Here is a 16,541-nt window from a genome sequence, read left to right on the forward strand (position 1 = left end):
AAAAAAGGCACTCAAAACCAATCGCGGATTCATAAATGGCAAAACAGGTAGATTTAGTTTCAAGGTTATACAGCCTGAGTTCAATAGCCAGCAAACAGAAGTAACACAGACAAGGCAGTGAAGGCGACAGGCGCTGGTCAGAAACTGGGAAGACAGGGCACTGCAGAACAGACAGAACAAGGTCCAGAGCCAGCGAGAGTTGAAACCAAGAAGTCAGTCCAATGGGGCAGGAACGGGGAAAGAGCGGGAAGGAGGAAAGGAGGCTGACTGCTGGAGAGAGGAGGGGTAAGGAACCGGGAACACAGGAGCAGGACACAGGAACACAGGAACAAGTAAGCCGTGCACAGGAACAGCTAAGTCGTGACACAGGAAACAGGAAACAGGAGAACCCGCTGGAGCATATGGCAAGCAGGAAGCAGGGCACATAACAATCTGGCAGGGAACAGAAGGAAAGAGACAGACTATATACACACGTAACGAGACACAATGGGAACTTTTACTTAGTTATTTTTATTTGCTAACCCAAAAAGCACGGTTCATGCTCAACACTTGCAGAACAGACAAGGAGCATGTTTTTTAGGCATTCAACTTGAGAGCGCGCCAAATGCACAGGGTGGTGCTATTTAACCTGGCACGCTCAGCCAATCCTTATCCAAGGGCAAAGGTTATCCAATCATTAATTAATACATATTTTCTGTTGCCTACAGTATATAACACATTACATTGTCTGAGTTAATTCCCAAACCCTGATACTTTAGGCAGGAACAAAATGGAGTCAGTGGAATGTCCTGGCAGGGGTCACGTAACACGGATTGAAATGCAGTTTCCAATGTTACATTACATTATGTGGCATTTAGCAGACGCTCTTATCCAGAGCGACGTACAACAAAGTGCAAATCAATCACAAGAACAAGTGCAAAAGTAGACCTGAGAGGACAGTACATTTTCGAGTCCTAGTGTAAACATACAGAAATTCAGAACCCTTGAAGAGTACAATCAACATTCAAACTAGCATACCACTGTTGGCAGCTAGAATACAACAACAGCCAATAAAAACAACAATACAATACAAGTAACGATATCTATACATAAGTGTCATTACGGTCTAAATGTGTGTTTATACTCTATGTACTGTAAAATATTTCACACTTCATGCAGATTTCAGCATGTTTACAATACGTAATAAACAGATGTATTACTGTTAATAGACCCCGATTAACCAGAATGGTCTGTTATGAACAAATTCTCCTTTACCTCACTGGTTTTTGTTTTTTTTGCCTGTTGCACTGAGAGGGTTTTTTTGTGGATCTTCATCACATAGTAATCTGTTTGAACAGCCAATAAAAACTGCCCCTGACTTGTGACCTCCTACTGGAAAATGATCAGCTCAAGTCCTCCTACTCTGTCCACTTTGAGTTTACAGTGCAGGGTACAACAGGGTCTCAACCAAAGGAGAGACTCAAGGACAGAAGAGCTCAGATACAGCGATGGCAGCCCTCTGTGTTATTCTTGTGTTTTTCAGCAAAGTGTGTAAGTTTATTACTATTATTACCTTATCAGCCAGTTCCTTAGTATTTTCATTACCAGTGAAGTTGAAATATTGCTTTCTGTGTTTCAGATGGCCATCTTGGAAGCATAGTTCAACCTAACGCACTGGTGACAGCTCAGCTTGGAGACACCGTGACTCTCCCATGTTTATTATATCTTGAGAAAGCACCGCCAAATTTCAGCTGGATGAAACAATCTATTGGACAGAAGCCTCAGATATTAGCAAGGACATGGAACTATCAAACAGAAGCTACATTTTTCAATGAGTTTGAAAACAGTAAACGTCTTAGTGCTCAGATAGCAAATGAGACCTTTAACCTGACTGTCTCACATGTAGAGCTGTCAGATTCAGCCACATACTACTGCGCTATTACACGCTTCAGAGAGATGAGCATTGGAGATGGAACTACTTTAATGGTGCTGGGTAAATATGAAACTTAATTCCTTTTTCCAAAGCCTATTGTAATTGTAAATCGTCATTCTATAGCAGGGGTAACCAAACCATCTTTCTGATGCAACCATTACACACCCCACACGTAAAAGCTATTGGTACATTTATTTGAAGAAAGCCACAGAAAAAAAGAAGAATTTATTAAATTCATTAAACAAAAGCGCTCAAGAAAAATAAAATGGTGACAGAAATGTAATGAAAAATGCACCGCTTCAACTTTAAATGTGACACTCAAATGTTTTACCGCATACAGGTATATCACAGTTTTAGTGATATTTCACTGAAAAGCAGATCTTTCATTTGTTATTTGCACAACGGTGGTGACTGAAAATGATTGGGTACACTATTTTATCATGTTTTTAACGCTCCCATTCTGTTAAACCATCAATATATGCTCAGCCTAAGTACAAAATAGCAGTACCTGTGCTTTTTCCGCCAAAATAAAAAAGAAAGTTATTATATAGAAAAGAAAGTTATTATATAGATTGTTAAAGACTGAATGCAACATAAAAATAGAAACCATTACCAATTTCAAGCCTGTAGGATCATTCGATCATTTACATTATGTTAATAACTATAGAAAACAAAACCAAGCCATTGTCATTGCCAAATAACTAAAATCTTGTAGCTTTTACATTTTTTAACAATTAAAAAAGCAGGTACTAGCTTCACTGTATCTTGGTGATCTTTTTCCTAGAGATATTAACTGTTTCTGCTATGATGGAAAACATGATTGACAAACTATCAACTAAAATACAATAGTTGTGCAGTTAACAACCTTAGTACATAGTGGTGTTTTTTTATTTTTTATATTATAATTTATAGTGTCCAATGGACAATATAGTGCTGGATTTTCACTGAGACAAAATGCATTTGCTGATGCTTAACTAGTGGTAAAGAGAGGGGCAACAGCCTTATCTTACAGTTATCGCTCACCTCTTCGGCATCTTCTACTCCTCCACTTGTAAGCACCCCCTCAACCGTCAGTTGCTTTACAGTTTTAACCTTTCATGTTTTTTGTGTCTAAGATTCTGAGATTATAGACTGGGGGCTGTTCCATCACTGGTGTAACTCTAGTTTTTAGCTTTAAATTTGAGCGGTAATCTGTTGTAAAATTGAAGCAGTCGACACAAATGGAAGAACTCTCCTTTTGGCTGGCATGGTAAAGAATGCACACTCATCTAATCTTGCTTAATTACACATTATATTGACAAAATGTATTGATAAGAGATTTATAATTTAATAATAAAAATAATTGACACTGATAATTGCATTGATCCTGTACCCATAGACAAATAATTCTTATGGGAACAACAAAAAATGCAATTAACAGTATAGATGTGAAAATGAAAAACAGGCCTTAGTACATCTTAACCTGTATAACCTGAAATACTACAAGTCATATCTATATAGAAACCTACAGAACAGCCCCCAAGGGGCAACTTGTATTGATTGTAATGAGTGCTAACTTTTGACAGGGCCAGAGTCCCAGAGCAGGACAGTAGTGCTGCAGCAGCCCGAGTCTGAGTCAGTGCAGCCAGGAGACTCTGTGACTCTGCAGTGTACAGTACACACTGAGACCTGTGCAGGAGAACACAGTGTGCACTGGTTCAGACCGGGCTCAGGAGAGTCCCCTCCAGGAATCATTCACACCCATGGACACAGGAGTGATGAGTGCCAGAGGAGCTCTGGGACTGTGTCTCCCACACAGAGCTGTGTCTACAACTTCCCCAAGAGGAACCTCAGCCTCTCTGATGCTGGGACTTACTACTGTGCTGTGGCCACCTGTGGGGAGATCCTGTTTGGGAACGGGACCAAGCTGGACTTTAAGGGTAGGAACAACACAGTCACATTGTGAAACCTTGTTTTTGTGCATTTTTTTGTCATACTAAATTTTGCTACTAAAATATCAGGAAATGATGTCCTCCCGCTTTATTGCTTGGCGGGAGCTTTGGCGTTGAGTGTGATCCTAAACATCATCCTCGCTCTGAGCAAGAGAAAAAACAGTGAGAACTGCAAAGGTAAGAGACCAATTCATCAATGTGTGGTATAAGTCTGAAATCAGACTAGTCTGACACCTACAAGATCATAAAAATACTCAACATCTTAAAGCATCCCTGCACAGCTGTAAAATGACATCGCAAAAAGTTACTTTTAGGTTGGTGCAACTTATGTACACTGATTACATTTACATTTTAGTCATTTAGCAGATGCTTTTAATCCAAAGCAACTTAAAGTTAAAAACATCAAATCATGAGTGCAAAATTGTATTTATTCATTTTTTAATGGTAAATGGTTGGTATTGATATAGCACCTTCATCCAAAGTGCTGTACAATTGATGTTTCTCATTCACCCGTTCAAACACATACTAACACACCAACGGCAATTGGCTGCCATGCAACTTGTAGCAACTTGCCTTCCTGCCGTGGTGAATATAATTAGCTGTATGAATAACTACCACCACTACTGAAACGACTACTATGAATAATAATTAAAAAAAATATTAATGATAATAATCAAGCAGAAGAAGAAAAATAACTGCTTTCTTATTTGAATATACACCATAAAAAGACACTTCAAATTATTTTAATGAACCTTCAGTGGTTTCTTTATAATCTTCCTCAAACAGGGGCTGCCTCAAGCCAAGTGTCCAGAACAGACTTGAAGAGTAAACAGGTACAAATGCTGTATTATGTTGTGAAATTATATTAAAAAAAACTAAAATATACAATTCCTGTGGTGAATATTACATGATAATCAGAAGGAGGAATAATCATAATATATGCGCTGTGTCATGCGTTTGCTTTTAGCATCAAGATGAAGCGATGAATTACACTGCTTTGACTTTCACCAAAAAGAAACCCAAAGTGAGGAGGAAGAAGAGGGAGGAAGAGAGAGAAACGGTTTATTCAGGTGTGAGATTTAAAGTCCACGAGTGAAGCTTTCCATCAAAATTAATCTTTGTCACAAGAATGATCACAATTTATCAAACCTGTCCTCCTTCGCATTGGTGCAGATTACAGTATATGTAAACTGTAAATTTGCCCAAAAGAACTAAGAGTCTCTTGGAGCGGTGCTTATTCTTAAATGCTTTTTCAAATAAACAAATGAAAACTTCAAAAATTTTACACTGATGTGCTTGCATTTTAACCCTAGTGCAGTCTTACGATTAGGGTCAAAAATGGCCCACTTTCACTCAACCCCTCAACCCCAAATGTATTTTGCATGAAGAAACAATCTGTCACTCATCACAAAATTTGTCATCAAATTTAAAGTTGAAAAAAGAACAGTTAGGGAGTTTTCTCTGCTATTAAACAGAGTGGTTGGTCATTTTTCACCCTGAAGACAACACAAGGTTTAAATGTCGTTCAATGTTGCTAAATCTTACACAGTTTAGGGCGGCCGTGTATTGCAGTGGTTAGGGAAGAGGAGGTTACTGTCATTCAGGTCATGTACTGCGTTTGTACCTTTGAGAAGGCTGGTAAGTTGAGTGACTTCAGTGTATATTTAATATGAAACTGTACACATGTAGAATTGTGTAAGTCATTCTGTGTAAAAGAGCCTACTAAATGCCAATAATGTGATATTAAACAGAGATGGAAAAGTGAAACATTAGGACTACAAAACAAGATCAGACTTCTAATGTGTCATCAGTGATTCACTGAGTAGAAATGATCATAGCATTTTTGGAATGTCGTTTTTGAGGTTTGGAAAGAGTCAGTGATAAAAATACATTATGTTCTAGAGCCATTTATTTTAGGGTTAATAAGCCTAGTTTCTGCTGGGGACAGTAGTGTCATTTCCCAACTCTTTATGAAATGGAAAATTCTGTCCTGACCTCTTTTCATATAATATCATAGACCAGAAATACAGTGGTGTCCAAAAGTTTCGGCACCCAGGTCAATTGCATCTCTTGCTGATTTTATGAGTGAAAAGTAGTTTAATTCTAGTTTAACTATTACCTAGCAGAGGGCAGCTGAGAGTTTTTTCTTGTTACTATTGAGTGTTTTTATTCAGGCTAGGCAGGTTTTTGTTGGTGTGTGTGTGGGGGGGGACTCCTTTTCCTGCTCCACTGCAAAGCATCTTTACATTATTGGCATTTGGCAGACGCGACGTACAGTTAATTAGACTAAGCAGGAGACAATCCTCCCCTGGAGCAATGTACAAGGGCCCAACGGCTGTGTGGATCTTATTGTGGCTATACCGGGATTAGAACCACCAACCTTGCGTGTGCCAGTCATTTACCTTAACCACTATGCTACAGGCCACCCGTGAAAATGCCTCTATAAAATGCTCTATGTAAATAAAAAGTGATATGTTTCTACGAAGTTTAATGCTGAATTATTTGTTATGGTAAATATTGTTCATGCTTTTTTCTTTGATATTTCCATAGATCAGACAGTCAGGGTATATTCATAATTCCTATCACAATCCACCTTACTGTATAAATACTGTCATTTGAAGTTTTACAGGGATTGTGTGTTACTCCACATACAGCAGAGAGGCATGTGGAGATAATGTATCTTTGCACATCCACACCAGCGGTGCGTCTGGCATACAGTACAAAATCTGCCACTTCTAAGCCAGGGTCACTGTGAATCTGTGTCCTCTTCTGCATGTTTTACTGAACATGCTTTCTGAAGACAAGGCCTCCTGCAGCCAGAGCCCTCTCTGTACCTTCAATAGCCAAAGCACTTCCTGTATGCACAGCAACAACTTTCTTGTGTTCTCAGTTATCGATGCTGCGCAGTGTGTTTTAGGAGAACTGGACGCATTTTCTGACTGAATGACTCAGTGGCAGATACCTTCCTGTGTTCACAGGGACTCATAATCTAGAGAACAAAGAGAGAGTAACGCCCTTACCCAGAATGAACTTTAGTAAAGTATTTACCTTAGAGAGCTGAGCATGATTATAACATCCTTTGAGTCTTACTCTACATGCGCAAAATTACTGGTATAAGACTGGTATAATGGCCATCACGCATAAATAAGATGGCAAACATTTCATACATGTTATTTTAGTGTTAATACATTTCTACATGTTTTTGAACATACTCTTGATTGCATTTCATACATTGAACAAAAAGAAATGTCATTAACAAAGAAATGTCACACAGTCAAACTCATTAGACTGAATAAACAAGCACATACTGTTCTCAGCTAAGCCAACTAGTCTTTCTGGCCAGGTTAACTTATACCAGTGCTATACAAGATTGTGAAAGAGTGTGTCTGCCATTGGGGTAACTTTGATTCCAGATGTGGGCGACACTTTTAAAAATAAACCCTGCTTCTAGCTACCTCATAGAAACTGCAACAAAATGTTTAAATTCACACATAAAAAAAAAAACTCTGACCTAAACCCCCATAAGTGCTAGTCTAGGGCACCAGTGGCAAGACTCCCTGGTGACAGAAGTTCATCCCAAGGAATGATTCTGGTTGCTTGGATGGATCCAGACTGAAGGGGGAGCCCATCCTCCTCAGTGCTTCTGCTGACTGTCTTCTCTTGACCTAAATTCAAATTATTTTCGGAAAATCTCCCAAAAAAGTATATTTTTATGGTTTTTAGGATGATCTGGAGAGAAAATCTCACTTTTTGACTAAATGCCACCCTAGAAAAATGGTGACAGTAAAAAAAGCAGGCAGTAAATGTCACATGGAGATACCTATTGCTGATACACTGCCTGTGCAGAGATCAAGTGTACTCTTGATTGAATTTGATACATGGAAGCATAACAACATTCTTCAAACAAGCACCAGCACAGGCAGTTATAAGAGACTATGCTATCAAGAAAGAGTGTGTCAGCAATTGGGGTAAGTTTGTAGGCAAAAATGAACTTGTTTCTAAAAAGCTCATAGAAACTGGCAGAAATGTTTTACACACAGCTCTCTTTTTCATCAGTAGCACAATGTGTTTGTCTGTTTCAGACTGTTCTGTTGTGGTGACAGGGGAGGTTCACTTATTTTCCACCCACAGCCTTATATATTCAGCTTTACTCAGACCAGAGCTACACAGGAAGACTGACCTGCAGTAGAGAGCTGTGTTCACACCTCCCTCTCTCAGCACTGAAACCACACTGGCACTCCCCCCTCATGCATCAGACCACCTTTCCATTTTTCAACTGTCTAGAAAAGAGCGGCTTTAAAACACTGCACAAACAACTTTTCAAAATACAAATAATTAAAAATCTGTCCCTCCATAAATTGTGCTTAAATTCTAGTGACAAAAGATTGGTATTGCCCTCTATAATTAAAGAGGGCTTTTAACTTTAATTATTCATCATCATTCACGTTTTTCTTCTAAAATGTGTGCAATTCAGAATTTTACCAGTAGGGAGCAGAACAGCATACAAAGTAAAACTCTTCAGAATGACGCCATTTTGGTCTGATTATGCTGTTTTAGACATATGTTTTTAGCTTGTGTGCTTCCTTCATATTTCTGATATACTGCTTGCAATGATGAATATCATTTTCAAATAAAAAAACATTCTCAGTGCATTGTCAGTATTAATTATAGACTGTTTCTACCTTTATAACATCCTGAGACCTGTTTGATGGAAGAATGCTGGGCTCTGTGGTTTGGTCTCTCTGGCCATTGACTCAAAACAAAACCCTTGTGCTCCGCCATAGCATGCACCTCTCTCTATCTCTCATTCTCACTCTACTTTCTGCTCTCTCTCTCTCTCTCTCTCTCTCTCTCTCTCTCTCTCTCTCAGAATCCGCCCTCCCCACTAAAAACACACTGTTTCAAACTAACTTAGTCCTCCCTCCTGATCCCCATCCCTCCCCCCGGCCCTTTCCGATATCCCAATAAAATTGCACTTACAATGAATGTAACAATGATTGTTTAGAATTTATGAAGTTTTGAAGATTTCTGTTTCATTGGTTATGCCAATCATGTGGCAGCAACTAAATGCATAAAAGCATGCATTGAATGGTGCGAAAAACATCCAGTGAGCAGCAGTTCTGCAGGCTGAAACTTACACATTGTTAATGAGAGAGGTCAGTGGAGAAAGGCCAGAAAGGTCACCACACATTACAATAGTGGCATGCAGAAGAGCATCTCTGAATACACAACACATCATCACTCTAAGTGGACAGGCTACAGCAGCAGAAGACTTAAGTCTAAAAAATAAGTCTAAAATGCTAAATAAAGTGCCAGCTGTGTGAAGATTCAATCCCAGTGTCCATTCCAGAATTCATGAAATTTAAATGTAATTTCAATTGTACTAGGGTTGTAATAGGGTTGTCCTGACCCTAGTTTTAGAATTTGGAAAGAAGAACCTGCAGTCCTCTCCCAGTAAACCTAACTCATGACATCCTGCATGATCATCTATGGTGAATAGGATCAAAACTGTTATCAACATTACTGCGATCTACTCTGATTCAGAACTGCTAGAAAAGTCAGCCCTGGGCAACTGCAGCAGGATGTGAAATTAAATACCCCGGAAAACCTCACTTCCTGTTCCAGCAAAGTAGGTCTACTAGGGCCAACATGCTCTGCAAGGCCTTTTTTGTCCTTGGCCATCAACCGTGAGACAGAATCAATATTTCATGTCAAACTCTTTTTTTAAATGAGTAGGTTTTTCAAAGGCATCTGATTAAGGAGGTGCCAACAACACATATGGCTTCCTCCTCTTCCTTTCCACAGCAGGGGAATTCAGAACCACGGATAGTGCCTGCAGGACCAGGAGAAACTTCAGCACCCTGCTCCTCAAGCCGGGACAGCCCACTTTCAGACACAAAACCCAGGGATCACATGAGGTACCGAAACATGCGTTTGTCCCATTTAAACTCTTGTGTTCTTGGGAAAGAATGGGGTCCTTACCATTCACTCAAGACCCAGGAGCCCAAAGTGTACTTTCATACATGTCCAGTGTAGGTGATACAGGTGCAGCGCCACAAGGGCCCCTGGTTTGGGAGGGGCCAATGGGGACAGGGTCCCCTGGTTTGGGAGGGCCTATGGGCACCGGGGCCCCTGGTTTGGGAGGGGCCATAAGCACTGGGGCTCATCTTAACTAGCTGCCTGCACTGTACATGTCACTGCTGAAGAAATTATGTTTAGGCTTCAGAACAAAGACGAAGTTAAACACGAGAAGATTGAGGATTGGTTCAACTAACTAACTTTACCAAGTATAGTAGCCCAACCCATGTCCCCCCTTTCATGCCAAAGCCCAGTCATGTGCCTTATGCAACCACATAAATCTCAGGTCATGACTAGGGTTGTGTTCCCAGGTCAAATGACACAGGTTTCCTCATTCATTGCTTTAGTGTGAAAGAGGTATTAGATAATACCAGTTTGCCTCCCAGAGAGGCAGTTCTTGAACTCAGTTTCAGAACTTGCCTCCCCCTCACAGACAGAGAAGCCTAACAGACTCATGGGCAAGACAACATGCTGGCTCTGCTTCCACCATGCAGCACACCTCTCTGTAGACCTTTCTACCACAACTGTTTCCACTTTTTACCTTTGTTGTAAAATTAAACTTTTTTTTTCACTACAACCGCACATACACACACACATACACACATATATACACACACACATATACACACACATACACAAACGTGCACACACACACACACATGCACAAACATGCACACACACACACATGCACACACACATGCACAAACGTGCACACATGCACACACACACATGCACAAATGTGCACACACACACACACATATACACACACACATGCACAAACGTGCACACACACACACACATGCACAAACGTGCACACACACACACAAACACACATGCACAAACATGCACACACACACACACAAACACATGCACACATGCACAAATGTGCAAACACACATAAACACACATGCACAAACGTGCACACACATACACACACATGCATAAACATCCAAACAAACACACACAAACATAAACACATACACACACACACCAAACTTTCACACACATGTATTTACACATACACATCCACACATATACACACACAGGGACACACAGACACAAACATGAACAAACATATATTTATAGACACACACACACACATAAACACACGCACAGAAACACACACATTTATTTATACACGCACAGACACACACACACACACACACACACAAAGACACACACAAACATGCACACAAATATTACATTGCATTACATTACGTGGCATTTAGCAGACGCTCTTATCCAGAGCGACGTACAACAAAGTGCAAATCAAACACAAGAACACGTGCAAAAGTGGACCTGAGAGGACAGTACAGTCCAAGTGTAAACATACAGAAATTCAGAACCCTTGAAGAGTATAATCAACTTTCAAACTAGCATACCACAGTTGGCAGCTAGAATACAACAATACAACAGCCAATAAAAACAACAATACCTATACAAGTAACGATATCTATAGGTGTGGCGAGGGGGAGGCGCCAGAAGGCACGAAGTGGCAGAACGGAGGGGTCTTTTTGGTGTATAGGTCTTGATAAGGGATTGAATATATACATATATTTATAGCCATACACACACACACACACACATATACACACACAGAGAAAAACACACATATATTTACACACGCACACACACACACACACATACACACACATATACACACACACACACACATACACACACACAAACACACACACACACAAGTTATGTCTGATCAGGACTCATATGAGCTGTCTGAAGAAGCCCAGCTTTGGTGGATGTGGAGCTGTTGGTTCAGTGAAAGACACACTTCCCCCTCCTCTAATCCAGTCAAAATCTATATGGAGCACAGGGAGACCACACTGGAGCTGATGGTGCCCTTTTTATAGTTAAAGGGCTGAACTTTTTCACCCAAAACATTACCTGTTTGAACAGCCAATAAAAACTGCCCCTGACTTGTGACCTCCTACTGGAAAATGATCAGCTCAAGTCCTCCTACTCTGTCCACTTTGAGTTTTACAGTGCAGGGTACAACAGGGTCTCAACCAGAGGAGAGACTCAAGGACAGAAGAGCTCAGATACAGCGATGGCAGTCCTCTGTGTTATTCTTGTGTTTTTCAGCAAACTCTGTAAGTGCATACTTGTTTCTGACTTATTGACCAAAATCATTTTACAATCATTTTAAGTAGTGTACAGAGAGTACGCAGAGAATGGTGGATGTTTTTGCTTTGTTATTTGCCCCCATTGTCAGTGAAGTTGATATATTTCTTTCTGTTGGATTCCAGGTGGTCTGCTTGGGCAAATTGCAGTTCAGCCCAACGCTGTGGTGACAGCTCAGCTTGGAGACACTGTGACTCTCCCATGTTTCTTTTCTGATATGGAAGGAGCGGCCACGATCAGATGGATAAAGCATCCACTTGGACAGAAGCCTCAGGATGTCGCAAAGATGGTGAACTATCAATCAGATGCTGTGTTTTTCAATGAGTTTAAAAACAGTACACGTCTCAGAGCTGAGAAAGCAAAGGGAAGCTTTAACCTGACTGTCTCACATGTAGAGCCATCAGATTCAGCAACATACTACTGCGCTTTTATACACCTCTTCAATGAGATCAGCTTTGGAAATGGAAGTACCTTAATGGTGACGGGTAAGTATGAAACATATTTTATTTTTCCATAGCCTAACTTGTTGAAATTGTAATTTGCCATTCTACGTTATAAATTGACGTTATGCTTCTTTTTTACAATACTTAAGTATTGATTCAATTAATCTGATAAAAACACTTTGAAGTCCCTTGCCATAAAATAGATTTTTTCCAGTATGAACTGTTTATGGTGATGCTTTTGCCAATAGCAGTACTGCCATTTGCTGTACATCTTAAAGGCTAAGTGTATATACTCAGTGAGCATTTTTTTAAAACTTAATACGTCTTCTGCTGGTGTAGCCTGTCCATTTGGAGGATTGACATGTTATTGTTCAGCAATGAATCCATGACACGTCACAATGAGAAAATATGAAGAAAAAAAAAATATATATAAAATCTAGTCGAGTCCGGTCACATTTCCTGTTGGTTCTTCACATTCTTATTTGCTGATGCATCAGCTGTATCCCATTGTTTCTTTGCACATGAAATCAATCACTAAAAATGCATTCACTGAAATTGCCCTCGTGATGAAGATGTTGAAGATTTGTGGGATTAATTATTGTCACTAGAATCGGATGACTGATTTTGTGATGTACATTGTATGATGATGTATCATGATGGTTTGCATCCTGTATATAACAAAGCAGCTTTAGAAAATTGTATAGCTTTTACATTTTTTGAATAAAAAAAGAAAGCATTCAAAACTGATTGTAGAAATTTAATTTCTTTCTTGTTTATCTTATTAAGTTTCAGTGTGTGCAGTGTGTCCCTGTCATCTTTTGTAAAGATATTAACCATTTCTGCTCGAGTGGAAAACATTGAAGCATTAAAAATTAATTGTTTCATTTTGTTATGTTTGCACGTGTAAAGACTGAACTAAAGTTAGGCTACTGTAGATACATATACTAATGAATAAACAGCTCCAACTCTCACTCTCCTTCTGGACATTACATATTTACTATGCATATTGTGTTCTCGCCACCTACTGGCGAGTATTCAGAACACAACACATTTGAATACAAATTTAAAAAAATTTTTAATACAATGGTTTTAGTTTCTAGTAAAGTAAAATTTCTAGTGCACAAACTGCATCTGAATCACACATATGTGCAAAAACATGCTGCACTTTATATTATAATCGGTGGAGTCATCTTCAGCTCTCTGTATAACCTCCAATAATACAAAGCCATACTGCATTTATATGTAAACCTTACACAGTGGAATCCAAAGGACAATTCTGTATTGAGTGTAATGAGTGCTAACTTTTGACAGGGCCAGAGTCCCAGAGCAGGACAGTAGTGCTGCAGCAGCCCGAGTCTGAGTCAGTGCAGCCAGGAGACTCTGTGACTCTGCAGTGTACAGTAAACACTGAGACCTGTGCAGGAGAACACAGTGTGCACTGGTTCAGACCGGGCTCAGGAGAGTCCCCTCCAGGAATCATTCGCACCCATGGACACAGGAGTGATGAGTGCCAGAGGAGCTCTGGGACTGTGTCTCCCACACAGAGCTGTGTCTACAACTTCCCCAAGAGGATCCTCAGCCTCTCTGATGCTGGGACTTACTACTGTGCTGTGGCCACCTGTGGGGAGATCCTGTTTGGGAACGAGACCAAGCTGGATGTTGAGAGTAAGCCTTAAATATTAATTAATTAATTAATTCATTATCATAATCCGCTTAACCTGAACAGGGTTGCGGGGGGGCTGGAGCCTATCCCAGCATGTGGGAGGAAACCTGAGTACCCGGAGCAAACCCACGCAAACACGGAGAGAACATGCAAACTCCACACAGAGGCCCCGACCAACCGGGATTCGAACCCAGGACATCCTTGCTGTGAGGCGGCAGTGCTACCCACAGCACCATCCGTGCCGCGCAGCTTTAAATATACAGTATTTAAATCCAGTATACAGTTTTTACAGTAATCCCACTTCAAAAAGTGCATATGCATTGGTTAATGCTATTTCACCCAGGAGGTGTGACCATCCTTTCCTGGCTGTCCATCCTGAGGACCGGGGTTCTTTTTGGCGCTGTGATGATATGTGTCATCATCTACCGTTTCAGAAGGCCAAGCTAAGATCAGAACGTAAGCTGCATACATACTTAAACACTGTACAACTGCAAGCCCATGAACTGTTTTTAGTGCATACTGCATTGTATTACAAGGGGCTAACACAGTAGGGTCAGGCTGTATGATATTCCTGTGTTCAACATTTGCCTTGGGGACCTCTGCACAGTAGTATTAAATCTGTTAAATCAACTCCATTGTCAGATTTTGACTTGATTTGAGTCACATTGAGTAATATTGACCCCATTTGCACACATTTTCACGCCTAACAATTACAAAAGGAAAATAATAAAACTAATAATAATAATAATAATAATAATAATTATAATAATAATAATACTCATCATCATCATTTCTCATTTAAAAAATCACTGCATTAATTGTTTTGTATTTTTACTTTTTATTTTACTCAAACAGGGGCTGCAAAAATTTATCCGGTGAATATACTATAATCATATGTGCTGAAATCATAAGTGCATCTCCTTTTAGCATCAAGATGAAGCCATGAATTACGCTGCTTTGACTTTCACCACCAAGAAACCCAAAGTGAGGAGGAAGAAGAGGGAGGAAGAGAGAGAAACGGTTTATTCAGGTGTGACATTTAAAGACCACGAGTGAAGCTTTCCATCAAAATTAATCTTCGTCACAAGAATGATCACAATTTATCAAACATGTCCTCCTTCGCATTGGTGCACATGACAGTATATGTGAACTGTAAATTTGCCTTAAAATTGTTTCAAAGAAACAAATTAAAAATTGTAGACTGATCTGCTTGCATTTTAAGCATTGTGTTGTCTTAAGATTCTGCATACTCTCCTTGTCCTAAGGGTCAAAAATGGTCCACTTTCACTCAACCCCTCAATCCCAAATGTATTTTGCATGAAGAAACAATCTGTCACTCATCACAAACTTTGTCATCAAATTTAAAGTTGAAAAAAGAACAGTTAGGGAGTTTTCTCTGCTATTATACATACGGGTGGGTCATTTTTCACCCTTAAGACAACACAAGGTTTAAATGTCGTTCAATGTTGCTAAATCTGACACAGTTTAGGGCGGCAGTGTATTGCAGTGGTTAGGGTGGTAGGTGAGGTGACTCTCATTCAGGTCATGTACTGCGTTTGTACCTTTGAGAAGGCTGTTAACTTGAGTGACTTCAGCGTATATTAAATATGAAACTGCACACTTGTCGAATTGTGTAAGTCACCCTGGGTAAAAGAGCCAACTAAATGCCAGAAATGTGATATCAAACAGAAGTGAAATATTAGGACAACAAAACAAGATCAGACTGCTAATGTGTCATCAGTGATTCACTGATTAGAAAGGAATGTCGTTTTTGAGGTTTAGAAAGAGTCGATGATAAAAATATATTCTGTTCTAGAGCCATTTATTTTAGGGTTAATAGGCCTAGTTTCTGCTGGGGACAGTCGTGTCATTTCCCAACTCTTTATGAAAGGTCAAATTCTGCCCTGACCTCTTTTCATATAATATCATAGACATGAAATACAGTGGTGTGCAAACATTTGGGCAACCAGGTCAAAGATTGAGGATCTGTTCAACTAACTAACTTTACCGAGTGTAGTAGCCCAACCCATGTCCCCCCTTTCATGCCAATGCCCAGCCATGTACTACTTGAGTGTTTTTATTCCTGCTGGGAAGGAACTTCAAAGCATCTTTATGAAAATGCCTCTTTAAAATGCTCTATACAAATAAAATGTGATATATTTCCATGAAGTTTAATGCAGAATTATTTGTCATGGTAAATATTGTTCATGCTTTCCATAGATCGGACAGTCAGGGTACATACATAATTCCTATTACAATCCACCTTAATGTATAAATACTTTCATTGTAAGCTCACATATTTACTCCACATACAGCAGAGAGGCATATGGAGATAATGTATCTTTGCACATCCACACCAGCGGTGCGTCTGACAT

At 39.8% G+C, this 16,541-nt stretch overlaps 1 protein-coding gene and 1 long non-coding RNA gene across 2 annotated transcripts; both read left to right on the plus strand.

The window, feature by feature from the left end:
• Positions 1-221: 221 nt before the first annotated feature.
• On the plus strand, positions 222-12,033 carry LOC133123229 (uncharacterized). The gene is made up of 6 exons (XM_061233570.1): positions 222-332; positions 1,711-1,972; positions 3,478-3,831; positions 3,913-4,020; positions 9,649-9,761; positions 12,022-12,033. The coding sequence occupies exons 1-6, from the start codon at positions 222-224 to the stop codon at positions 12,031-12,033; spliced, it is 960 nt and encodes a 319-aa protein (XP_061089554.1).
• A 1,840-nt stretch (positions 12,034-13,873) lies between these two features.
• Positions 13,874-16,335, plus strand: LOC133124870 (uncharacterized). Its single transcript, XR_009708352.1, has 2 exons — positions 13,874-14,622; positions 15,094-16,335. It is a non-coding gene; the product is annotated as an uncharacterized LOC133124870 (long non-coding RNA).
• The last annotated feature ends 206 nt before the right edge of the window (positions 16,336-16,541 follow it).

The sequence above is a fragment of the Conger conger genome, chromosome 3 (assembly GCF_963514075.1).
Source record: "Conger conger chromosome 3, fConCon1.1, whole genome shotgun sequence".
In the NCBI taxonomy this organism is placed as follows: Eukaryota; Metazoa; Chordata; class Actinopteri; order Anguilliformes; family Congridae; genus Conger; species Conger conger.

What these genes read in the sequence shown, in the direction of transcription:
- LOC133123229 (XM_061233570.1), top strand. Translation starts at nt 222, where the DNA reads ATGGGGCAGGAACGGGGAAAGAGCGGGAAGGAGGAAAGGAGGCTGACT. An exon ending in ACACAGGAACACAGGAACAA is followed by an intron (nt 333 to 1,710) that starts GTAAGCCGTGCA and finishes TTATATCTTGAG; the next exon opens with AAAGCACCGCCAAATTTCAG. An exon ending in AAACAGTGAGAACTGCAAAG is followed by an intron (nt 4,021 to 9,648) that starts GTAAGAGACCAA and finishes TCCTTTCCACAG; the next exon opens with CAGGGGAATTCAGAACCACG.